This window comes from Sinocyclocheilus grahami, unplaced genomic scaffold, assembly GCF_001515645.1.
Source record: "Sinocyclocheilus grahami isolate Dianchi unplaced genomic scaffold, SAMN03320097.WGS_v1.1 scaffold805.1, whole genome shotgun sequence".
Taxonomy (NCBI): Eukaryota; Metazoa; Chordata; class Actinopteri; order Cypriniformes; family Cyprinidae; genus Sinocyclocheilus; species Sinocyclocheilus grahami.
The window spans coordinates 185,919-198,741 of record NW_015505984.1 but is presented as its reverse complement, the minus strand read 5'-3'; the positions used below and the strand labels follow the sequence as shown (position 1 = coordinate 198,741).

The 12,823-nt window shown below is 37.3% G+C and overlaps 1 protein-coding gene across 1 annotated transcript in view; it reads left to right on the top strand.

Annotated features, from left to right (window-relative positions):
* LOC107562098 (receptor-type tyrosine-protein phosphatase S-like) overlaps positions 1–12,823 on the top strand; it is a 56,435-nt gene that overhangs the window by 34,502 nt on the left and 9,110 nt on the right. Inside the window, exons 4-5 of the mRNA XM_016246663.1 lie at positions 6,160–6,348; positions 8,855–8,863. Coding sequence (XP_016102149.1) covers positions 6,160–6,348; positions 8,855–8,863 — 198 coding nt within the window. The remainder of the gene's footprint in view (positions 1–6,159; positions 6,349–8,854; positions 8,864–12,823) is intronic.

The window sequence follows — 12,823 nt, the reverse complement described above, 5'->3', positions numbered from 1 at the left end:
TATCGCTTATCGCAATTATTTCTGGTGCAATATATCGCACAACAATAAGTTGTTATCGTGACAGGCCTAAGTGCAATAATAAAAATGGCTCCATTAAGGCATTTTTCCATTTGCCCTCCCCAAATATGCGTCCTATCGGGCCATTTAGTCTGTAGATGCTGTAATTAGATGCTCGGCTAAAAGCGCACAGAATACAAATGATCGTACAAAGCTTTAGCGACGTCACGCTGCGTTATTTCATCTCTTATTTACAGTCTTAAAGCAAGTATTTCCCATCAGTTTTGCTGTAGTGCATTTTCCTTTATATTTTAAGGAGTTTTTTTGAGGAGTTTGTTTATTATAATTGAAGAAATGTATTTATTTAATTTTTTTTGCGCAAATACAGAACTTTAGAAAAGCTTGTTTTTTTTTAGTTCTGAAAGGTACACTTTTTTGTGAATGTTTAATGTACATGTAGAAAAACATTTAGAATTTTTTTTTCATATTCTTAATTTGCAAGTACATAAAAAGTACATATTTTTGTAAATATGCTCAATGTACAAGTTGAGAAATCTATTTAAAAATAGTTTTTATTTAATTATAGTTATTTACTTTAAAAAATTTACTTTTTTGTAAATATGCTTAATGTACAGATCGAATTGGCTATTGCTACAAATATCCCCCAGCGACTTAACACTGCTTTTGTGCGCCAGGGTCACGTATTTGGTGTATATTTAGTATTGTGCATTATATTTGGTCTTATCTATAGCATGATACATAATGTTTTCCCTTATTTTTAGTTTATTTTGATACTATTTTTTTATAGTTTTAGTAGTATTCATGATATTTTTATTAGTTTTATTATTATACATAATATTTTGTCTTGTTTACTATTATACATGATATTTAGACTTAAACATGGTTTTATAAAAGATAAAATCGTCCGTTTGTGGCTTCAGGCTTTTTGTTTGGTGCCTTTAGTGAAACACAAATCTACCAGCAGTAGCTGTGAATCTGTTGGGTCCTATTAGAACAGAGGCAATAATTAAGACTGGGGTTGTGAATTACCATAATTTGTGAGAAATCCCGAGCTTTACCAATCCTGATGGAAATCTAGCAGTCAGCCCCACATGTTAGGATTTGAAGTGCTAATGCAAAGAAGCTCTGCTCCTAAAGAGTTGCCGCTGAACGAATTTGCTAGTAAACAGTGACTTTGTCTGATGTGGAAATAATTTATTTTAAAATAAAAGTTAAATAATGATAATTATAAATTAAATGTAATGAATAATATTTTTCTTATTGTATGAATATATAAATTAATAATATATTATATTCATTTATTTTATATTAAATAAATAAAAAGATTTTCTCATATGAAATGCCCAAGGTCTTACATTCATCATTCTCTAGCTGCTCTAGTTGAAGAAACTTCTTGAAATCGGGATGGTCGGAGACGGTGTCCTTGATTCTGTAGCAAACTTAAGGCATACCAATTGGCATATACCACTAGGCACGGTGCCGAGTGCAGAAGCTGGGCTGCGATAGTGTATCTGAAGACGCAGAAATGGGATTCACGCTCCTTATTGGAGCATTATGTGGTTCCGCCTCGACCCTGCAGCCCTCGCTCTCTCTCCACGCCCAGTCCATTATTCGTTTCCCTGCACTTGTGTCCCTGTCTCCTGTGCAGCAGCCCATGCTGACGGCGCACTGTTTGATGTGATAGGCCAGCCGAACCCAAAGCGCCATGACCGGTAGTGGTGTGTTCGATACATCGATACGACAATGTATCATCACAGAGATTTGACGATACGAGTATCGATACAGCTGTCCCTGTATCGATATTGTGGCACGTGTGCAGCAGTGGACCACGCTTAATTTGAATACAAGAACAACATTTAAAATTGAGTAGAAAAGTGCGAGGTTTCTAAAAAATAATGAATAGAGCATAATATATAGGCTACAACAAGGTTTAATCTGGCCGCAGAGGAACACAACTGGGGTTGCCTGATATAAAGAGACGTAATCCCCGAAACAGAGCTTCACACTTGCACAATACGGAAATATCTGCTAAGTGTGTTACTTATCTTTGTCAACCTGGCAACCATGTGCACTCTCTCTCCACTGAGGATAAACGTGCTATTCTATTCTCAGAAAAGTGTAATTCACTCATCAAGTGTTCATTTATGAGAGAGAGAGAGAGCGAGAGAGAGAGAGGCTGTGTATGTATGAATTACCACCGTTTTGCCGCGCTTCTCTATTAACAGTAAAGCTGTGGCTTTAATTCCTTTAGAAACAATTATGTTACCAGCTCCTTGTTGAGAAAGATAATGTAGCTCATGAGCGATTAAGCTATTTAGTTGACAAAATTGCGGGGCAGCGCTAAAAAGTTAGTTCCTGAATGTCAGAGTGCGGCCGCAACGTGATCTGTGTGAGTGACTGAGCATGTGTGTGCGTAAGATACAGTGAAGACAGCGCATTAGTTTAGAACTCTACTCATTTTTATTTTTTTAAACGTAGAGAGTGTGTTAATTTGTGCAATGATAACCTATCAGCAATGTAAATATGATTTTTTTTTATATATTAGAATTAATACATTGCTATATAAATGTATTAGAACGAGTACTTTATTATTTATGGGCTTAAAAACAAGATGCAAACAATCAGAATATTGTACCTGGTGGGGGAGTGCCCAATGTAAACATGAAACATATGCCATTACCTATATTGTACTGTGGTACAGTTATGGAGGCCCTTCATAATGCAGAGGTCAACTGTCTGCTCTGCCAATAGTTAGAAATGGCACTATAGTGTGCAGTGTTTAATAAACAGCTGTTTTACTAAATTCTGCTGAGGTGAAATTCAGTGCAGTCCTGCATCGTGATACATATCGTATCGTGGCCTCTGTATCGTGATACATATTGTATCGTGACTTTGCTGACGATACACAGCCCTAATGACCGGTGACTCTTCCAGAATTAATCAAGCAAGCTCACAAACTCTCGTCCGCTCCTCCGTACACTTCCTGTTATGCAAATTGAGCTGTTTTTGGAGCACAGGAAATTAAATTGACCACCTCTCAAATCCACACAGCTGGGGCTACAGATTAGTTAAATGTCGTCTTAGTTCTGCTTTTGAAAAACATGTCTTCCTCTTCCCATCGTGTGGTTTGTATCCCATTTTTCTCTCTTTGGCTCTTCCGCCCACTGTTCCCCAACCCTCCCAGAGTTCTCGGAAATATTCATGTGTTTCTAAAGCCATCTCTGGCTGTGGCGAGAGCTAATCAGTTAACACGATTAAGGAACTGATGAAATTAAATCATTTCTGTAAGTGAAAATAAAAAAAGAGCCAATACTTGGGAGGATACGTCTGTGGAATTTGATGCCGCCCCCGAGACTTTTATCAGCAGAAAAGTGTTTGCTGGAGAGTAGTTTTTAAAAATTCATGCTTATCAAAGAATGCATTGTGTAATTATGAAATGTGTCTCTGGTTGATAAAGCTGTTAACAAGAATACCATAGTCCCGGCAGAAGGCGACAGTTGTGTATATATTACCTATTTATTTTGATGTACAAGCTGCAATAGCCATTTTACTTTTAATCTGTGATATGAAATATTACACCTGCATGGATAATGAGCTTCAGAGATCATCATTAATCAACTAGAACTCATTTGCTTATGGACACCCAGTGGCAAATGCTAGGTATCATACAAACCCAGTCTTAGTATTTGGTGTTATATTTCGTATTGTACATGGAAATTGGTCTTTTATTTGTCACTATGGATATATTCTGAAAAGAAAAATTATCAGAAGGTGGGAGTTGTGTATATATTGCATATTTATTTTGCTGCACAGGCAGCAATAGCCATTTTACTTTTAATCTGAACAGATAATGAGCTCACAAGTCAATCAAAACTCATTTGCTTATTACCATGGATGCACGTCTGCAAATCCACTTGCGCTAAACTGACCGCTCAGGTTAAGAGGCTTTGCACCTGTCACTTGCGTAATGCCATTAAATCACAAGCTACAATTAAATGCAATTACAGATAATAACACGAGCGAAAAAGCCCCTGACAAAGCTAACGAATTTAAGGTTTGGGGGTGAGGGGAGGGGGGTGAGGGAGGACTTCAGTGCCCTTCTGAATCGGTGAATGTGCAGCTGTGCAGCTGTTGGCTAAAGTGGCCGGTGCACTCATCCTGCTATGCTGATCATAACAGCCTCTTAGTCAGGCCAGGGGCGGCCTTCAGAGCCACCCAGTTATAAACCCAGTACGAGGCCTGTAATTGCATTCTAGTTCTTATTTTAAGGAATTATGAGGTAGAATTATCCCTCTGCAAAGTGCAGAACAAAAAAAGACATCTGCTATTATGTAGCACCTGAAATGCACAAAGATAGGGGAAAGCTGTGTTTTTGTCTAATGGGCCACTATTTGAAAGCCTCTGAATTAAATTGAATTGAATTAAGTTGTTTGGGGTTATGGGATGTCACAAGGCTAGTGCTAGAGAGGTAGATAGAAACTCGTGCCCAGACCTCAAGCCTAATGTAAGTCAACTGGTTGTAACGATATCAAAAAGCTGTTGTGGAGAGAATATCCACCTAATCATGTGATCAGATTGGTGGGGAATGCTGGAATTAAAACTCCAGGGCTTTTTTTTACCATGAATGCAAGCCAGGCAGGACAGGGCTAAGGGCTCTTGGCACGGATATGCATGCGCTACTGCCTGATTTCCTTCATATTTTACCAGAGCAACTGACCCTGAACCAATTTGAGTGTTGGAAAAGTACATCTGCAAGGCAAATTCTATTTCTAGCCCTTCTCTATTTCTATTAGCCGAAGAGGACATCTCTACTTTGGAGTGCTCGCGGTGAGCCTCTCCTAGTGGATGATTCCAGGTCACTTATTGCATCCCGGTGACAATATAGATACGCTTTCCGTTTGCAATCGTATGCCCGCAGTCATTACCACTATATATAAGCAGTGCTAGCACTACCTCTTTCACAGACTCTATAATAGAATTTGAATTGCTTTGACATTTCTATCAGTGACACTGTTCGCTGCTCTCACTCGCCCACCACCAGTCCAAACTCCCCAGTACTTGCCTCCTTTAATTAAGCTCAAATCAAATTACTCATCTTGTGTTTAAGGCTTAATTTGTGTGCTTTGCAGAAATCATATTCTTGTGTCACAGCATGGATAATCCAGCCACGGATCACATTTACAGCAAACACTAAATGTTGCTTTCCAAAATTCTGCTTTTGGAAGGACAAGTATCTGTATCTTCTCCCCCAATCTGGAACGTTTAAATATCCCATCTTTGCTGGTTAATAATCGATAGGCAGACATAATGCATCTCCAGCCAACACTGAATAATTGAACATGGAAATGAAAGGTCATTGCACAAAACATTGGCTCAAATCCTTTCTCTTGGTGACACGGCCCGTGTAAAAACAACAGTTTCCGGCACTAGGTGCACTACGTGGGTTTCTTGTAATGTCATGAGCCTTGGCACACCTTTGTGACTCTCAAAGGGTTCAAAGGATGTGACCTTCACACTTAGAGCCTGACCTTTGCCCATTGGCACAGTCTACGATGTCTGATTTTCTTTGCCAGAATGTGAGTCACAACAGGTCAAAGAAATTAGAGGTTTTCCCTCTGCCTTATCCGTTATTGTCTTTACAACAGATCCAATGAAGAGCGTTAAGGCTTGTGTTGGCCTACAACAGCAGGAATCAGCCACACTGGATTCATTTGAAGAGCGAGAGGGGTGAATTGTCAAAATCTATTGTGTGCTTGTGTGTCACCTGTCTCTTCGTATCAACTCAGTGCCGTAAACAACTATGGAGGAACCGGGGGGTGAAATGTCACCAGTGCTTGCCCCGATTAAACGGCTCTGTCGCTAGTGATGTAGACTCGGATCCGTAAGACTCGAATGATATGCATGACGGTATGAGCAACAGCTCAGTGTACTCTTTGCTATGAGAATTTTTGACTGTCCCTCAGCAAGTCCCCTTGAGGGTCCCTGAAGGGAAACAGGTCCTAGCCAAACCCGACTTGGCTACTTGCTCATACCAGGCCAAGTTGGTTCTCCCAGAAACTTGCTTTGTAGGAACTTTCGAGTAGGTTATTGGCATCTGAATGTCCACTGCTCATCTTTAAACTTCTTTGTTTTCCCCTACAGAGGACCTACTTCCTGCTGGCTTCCCCAACATCGACATGGGCCCACAGCTAAAGGTGGTGGAGCGCACGCGCACGGCTACCATGCTTTGCGCCGCGAGCGGTAACCCCGACCCGGAAATCACCTGGTTCAAAGACTTCCTCCCCATCGACCCCAGCACAAGTAACGGCCGAATCAAACAGCTCAGATCAGGTAAGACGAACGGATGCGCCTTAAGCTTTACTGCTAATATTCTTCTGCTTATCCCACTGCTTCTGTACCAGTCCTCTTTCTGATTATAGGTACTCTGTGCTCTTCCAAAACAACCACCCACAGAGTTAGCTCTATAAGTTGCTAGGAAAGCTGAAATGGAAAGATAATGTCTTTTAATGAACTGTGTCAGAGGAGCTTAGTCCAGATTTTGTGGCAAGCATATGATTAATGTCTGGTTTAAGCTAATGAAACTTTATTGAAAGACCCAGTAAAACAGTCTAATTATATATCTCATTAAGTCTAGCGCTCTAGTCGCCCCAAGGCCACCGTTGTGGGTCAGTGATTTGTCAGCAACAGAGAAAAGAAAAATCTATTGGGTTGCATTTGTTTCGGAGCTGTTGACGTAAATCAGTATGGGCAGTAGATACTCGGCTGGCAGCCCTTGACCTGAACTTGCTTACCCAAGTTCCCTTTTTCAGGATCCATCATATTTTCAAAATAAAGTTTCAGATTCGAGCAAAGTGGTTTGGCGGTGAGCAGCTACATCTGCTCTCACTTATGCTAGACTTGAGTGCTTTGTTTTGCGCCGTGTTAATGCACGACCCAGACTCGCCGAGGGGGTATCACAGCCCTCTGTAACGCCGTTGGCTGTGGTACAGGAACACAAATGCCTTTGACTTTTCTCGTTGCGAACAAGAAGAAAGATTATTGTGTAGCATGTTGGGCCTTACCCAAACAGTCAACCCTTTTAGCTTCCATTAGCGATGTCACTAGCCGCAAGGTCATTTAGTAAGCTAATTTCTCTGCCCTGCTGACAGACGTGCAGATTAATCAGAGAAATTTAACGGGTTTTGGGAATGCATATTTCTGAAAATGCTTATGTTAGCCTACAGTTTGACGAAGCAGTGCTAAAAGTTTAGCAGCTAAGTTTAGCATGGCTATCCAACCTGTCCTCCCTCTGTCTGTGTTTTTGTCGCTGTGTGAGTGGGTCATACATGTTGTTGTGCCTCACTCTCTGTTGTCTTGTTTGTGATGTCTCTGTCTCTATTTCAACTTAAGCAGGTTTCTAGCGGCATTTCCGCATTCACATGCAGAACATTGACTAGCCCCCGATAATTAACATACTATTGGAGTACTACTAATTAGACAAACTAAATTCAGTATGCAGAGCATACAGCATGTACAAATTAGCTATAATCATGGTCTTAATTCAATTTGTGTGTTAGTGAGTTATCTAAATGCTTTTAGTAGTATTTATTTGGTGCGTCTAATTGGTAATTAAATATGCTAACGTTTTCTAAATCTCTAAAGATGTTAATGAATTTCTTAAGGCAATAATTGTTTTACCAAGGGCAGTTATTTTGACTGTTTTCACACACTATATATAAAACATAACTATAATTCTAACTATACATAACATATTAGTTTGAATCGATGTGATAAAACAAGTTTGCAAAACTCGCTAAACTTGTCAAGAACATGTTCTGATAATATTTCACCACAGAAAAGCAAATGAAAATAAAATCGATATGCAAAATTCATTACCATAATGAAATGATATATCACATTCTCATTATTGTAATGTGAAAAAACTCTTCTTATTTTAAAAACATTAAAATATTAAATTATATATTATTAATATTATTAAAACATTATTTATTTATAAACTTAATATTATTAAGTATTTATTCATGATGGAAGATTGTTTATTGTTATTGCATTGATCTTTACTTTATGCTTGTATCAATTAAATGTTTTATTTGTACTTATTTAAATTAATTATCTAAAAGTAATACAATTAACCATTGTATAATGGTTAATTATGTAATTAACCATTATGTAAAATTATATAAGTGTTCTTTTTAAATGTATTAAATACATTTGAATTATTATTATTATTTTACATGTAATATATATTAAATTACATATTAATATTATTAAAATATTATTTCAAGTATATATATATAATTATTGATATTAAATTAATATTTATACTTTTAAATTTTTTATATTTATATTTTTTAGTATTTATACATGATAGAAGTTTAGATTTATTTATTGTACTTTCAATTAAATATTTAATTTGTGCTTATTTGAATGATTTTTAAATGATGTACAGTAAAATAAACTATTAAAATCATAATTGAGAATCATTAAAACAATTATTAAATAATTTTGATAATGAGAATTTGGAGATGGAGTGGTGCTTAATTCCTTCTTTATTCAAATTGTATTTTTATTTTATTTAGATTTTTTACAAATGTAGAAACCTAGAAATGTTCTTGACGGGTTTCCTGAGATTTCCTCATAAGCTAGTCTCTAATATCATTAAACGTGCTCATAAAATGGCCTAAAATCTGTGTTTAACATCTCGTCCTACAAAGGGATATTCCGCACTAAACTCTATTGATTTCAGGGTGTGTGCGACTGCTGTGAACCCAACCCTAAAATGTGCTGTTTTGTTCTTCCTTTCTGCTTCTTTTTCTGTTTTTTTTATCATTTCCAGAAGCGATTGGTAAGTGTCTCAGTGAGTGCGCAAGCTTCCTCGTGTCCCTGAAGCAGATGGCATTTTAACTTGGTTTTAAAATGCATGTCCTTCCCTCTCCTTTCCCTTTAACGTCTGTCTGTACCCTCCGTATTTCTTTTTCTTCTCCTCGCCCACTAACATGAAACGTTTCCCTGTTTCTCTCAAGCTTTGGAGGATGACACACTGCAGAAAGCGTGCGTGTTTATGTGTGTGTGGATTTGCTAGTGTTCTCCATTCACATGCAGCTCTGTAGTGCTCCAGAGAATCGGATCTCGCCGGCCACAAATATTCAGAAGCTTATAAAACAGAAGAATAAGAGATTAGGTTTTCAGAAGCTCTGGCCAAGCGGTTGCGGTAGCATTGTTGACCGCCGAACACACCCTCGCTCCGTGTGCCACAGAGAGCTCGCTCGGCTCCGTCTCAATAACATATTTATCATCCGAGTGGGAAGCACCGGGGCCTTGGAGCCTCGCGGCCCAAGCAGCTGAAAGCAGACTTCACCTGAGATGCGTTTGCACGTCCTCCATACTCTGTGTGCTTGACAGCTGAAGTCAACATGAAGCGCTTTCAGAAGCTTCTGTAATGTGACGCCTTTGGAAATGTACACTCTCAGAAAAAAAGGTACAAAAACTGTCACTGAGGGTGGAACCTTTTCAAAAGGCACACCTTTGTACCTAAAGTGTCCATATTAGCAGTGTTGGGGAAAGTTACTTTTAAAAGTAATGCATTACAATATGAAGTGACATGTGGCCAAGTATGGTGACCCATACTAGGAATTAGTGCTCTGCATTTAACCCATCCAAAGTGCACACACACACACCGTGAACACACACCCGGAGCAGTGGGCAGCCATTTATGCTGCGGCGCCCGGGGAGCAGTTGAGGGTTCGGTGCCTTGCTCAAGGGCACCTCAGTCGTGGTATTGAAGGTGGGAGAGAGCACTGTACATTCACTCCCCCCACCTACAATCCCTGCTGGTACGAGACTCGAACCCGCAACCTTGGGTTACGAGTCCGACTCTCTAACCATTAGGCCTCGACTTCCCCAATATTGCATTACTCCCTAAAAAAGTAACTAATTGCATTACTTAGTTACTTTTTATGGAAAGTAGGGCTGTGCAAAAAAAATTTTTCTTGCGCATCTCATATCCAGCACATGCTTTCAGATGGAGCGGCATTTACTACACAGAGTCGTAGTTCACTGACAAGCTACACAAAATCGCGTTCAAAATCGCAGGCGATTCATTGTATGGATTTCATTGTATGAATGACAAGCTACACAAAATCGCGTTCAAAATCGCAGGCGATTCATTGTATGGATTTCATTGTATGAATGACAAGCTACACAAAATCGCGTTCAAAATCGCAGGCGATTCATTGTATGGATTTCATTGTATGAATGACAAGCTACACAAAATCGCGTTCAAAATCGCAGGCGATTCATTGTATGGATTTCATTGTATGAATGACAAGCTACACAAAATCGCGTTCAAAATCGCAGGCGATTCATTGTATGGATTTCATTGTATGAATGACAAGCTACACAAAATCGCGTTCAAAATCGCAGGCGATTTTGTGTAGCTTGTCAGTGAACTACAGCTCTGTGTAGTAAATGCCGCTCCATCTGAAAGCACGTGCTGGAGACACTGATACGGAGGAGATTTGCATGAAAATCGCATTTGATTTTTTTGCACAGCCCTAATGGAAAGTAATGCATTTCGTTACTTTTGCGTTACTTTATCTCATCTGGGCTGGGCTTGCTAATTTGTTTTTAATATAAAATGTTCTATTTTTGGCAAATGTAAAGGCCCTTTCACACTGACAAGCTACACAAAATCGCGTTCAAAATCGCAGGCGATTCATTGTATGGATTTCATTGTATGAATGACAAGCTACACAAAATCGCGTTCAAAATCGCAGGCGATTCATTGTATGGATTTCATTGTATGAATGACAAGCTACACAAAATCGCGTTCAAAATCGCAGGCGATTTTGTGTAGCTTGTCAGTGAACTACAGCTCTGTGTAGTAAATGCCGCTCCATCTGAAAGCACGTGCTGGAGACACTGATACGGAGGAGATTTGCATGAAAATCGCATTTGATTTTTTTGCACAGCCCTAATGGACTGTGCAAATAAGAGATAATTACTTTATCTCATCTGGGCTGGGCTTGCTAATTTGTTTTTAATATAAAATGTTCTATTTTTGGCAAATGTAAAGGCCCTTTCACACCAAAAGTGAAACGAATACGCCTCAGCCATTCTGGATTGCATGAAGCATAGAATGCAGGAGAAGAAAGTTTAAACACTTTAATAAAACAAAAAGAAAGAAAAACAAATGTCATGTTTATTTTAAATAATTTTTGCTTATTAATGCGGCTGAATTGGATCATCGAAGGTCGGCTGCAAAGATATTGATTAATAAAATGTGATTAAATGCATAAAAGGTATTTGTGTTATTTAGTACATTTAAGTATTGCAGGTTTGCATTGCACTGTTTTCATTCATTTTGAGGAATACTGAATCTGTTTGCAAAGTGAGATGAGTAAATGCATGTTCACATTTAGTCTCTTGTTCACGCAGTGCTTCTGCACTTGCTCCCGATTTCTCTCAACATGGGGACAGGAGAGTTGTCAGTCAATAAATGGGCAAACAAAGTAACTGGAGTTACTTATTTGAAAAAGAAAGTCATATATTTTATTGTAAATTAAAAAGTAATGCGTTACTTTACTAGTTACTTAAAAAGTAATCTGATTACGTATCTCGGGTTACTTGTAATGCGTTCCCCCCAACACTGCATATTAGTACCTAAAAGGTACAAAAGTGTCCCTTTTGAAAAGGTACCGCCCCAGTGACCGCTTTTGTACCTTTTATTCTGAGAGTGTAGGGCAGTTGGTTTTGTTCATCAGGAATCAATTACATTGTGAAAACAGTGGCATTCGACACTTGATTAATGCTAACCGTCATATATTATAAGACTAAAATCTGTTTATGTAACAATTATATAATTATTCTTTTAAATATGTTACATACATTTTTGTTATTATCATCATCATTATTATTAGTGTTCGAATATGTTTTAATATATTTAAAAGTAAATATTTATAATTTTATTATTGTTGTTATTATTATATTTTAATAATTTTATTAAAATATTGTTTTAAGTAAATTCAAGTGTATATATGTGTTATATATAATTTATTTGTCTAAATATTTTTTGCTAAATAACATTATTTATAATTATTATGTAATAATTGTTGTTATTTATAATCAAATATTATTTTGCTAATTAATGTAAGCAGAAAACATGTTACAGAGGCTTTTACTTATTTACATTAATTATATATTTATATATAATAATTTGAACAATAATAATGATATTATTATTATTATTATATTGTATATATGATATTTGTCTAAATATTTCTGCTAATTAATATAATTTATAATAATTATGTAATTATTATTATTTTTTATAATGTTGTTTTGCTAAATAATGTCAGCATAAAAGACGATGTAGATGTTTTTTACAAACTTAAATGTAATATATTATTAAATTATATATTAATAATATTATTGAAATATTTCAAGCCATATATATATATATATATATATATTCAAGTATTTATTTTATATTTATTTTTGGTGGTATATTTTAAGATTATTTATATTTTTAACAGATTTATTTAGCTATTTTTTCCGGTCTGATATGTATATTTCATATTTCGCTATTATTAACATTATCTTATAGCCTTTGTGACTTTAATGACCTCAGAGGCTCAGCTAAAAATAAAAAAACATCTTAATCTAGCCTAAGCTGTACTGCGAGTCTTATCACGGTCAAACTGGTCTGTTAGCTGGTTTTACAGGGTTTTCAGTCTGAGAGTCCAGCTCAGACTGGTTGAAGTGGGTTTTTTCGGTATGGAGATGTGCTTTAAGGATGTAAAAGCGT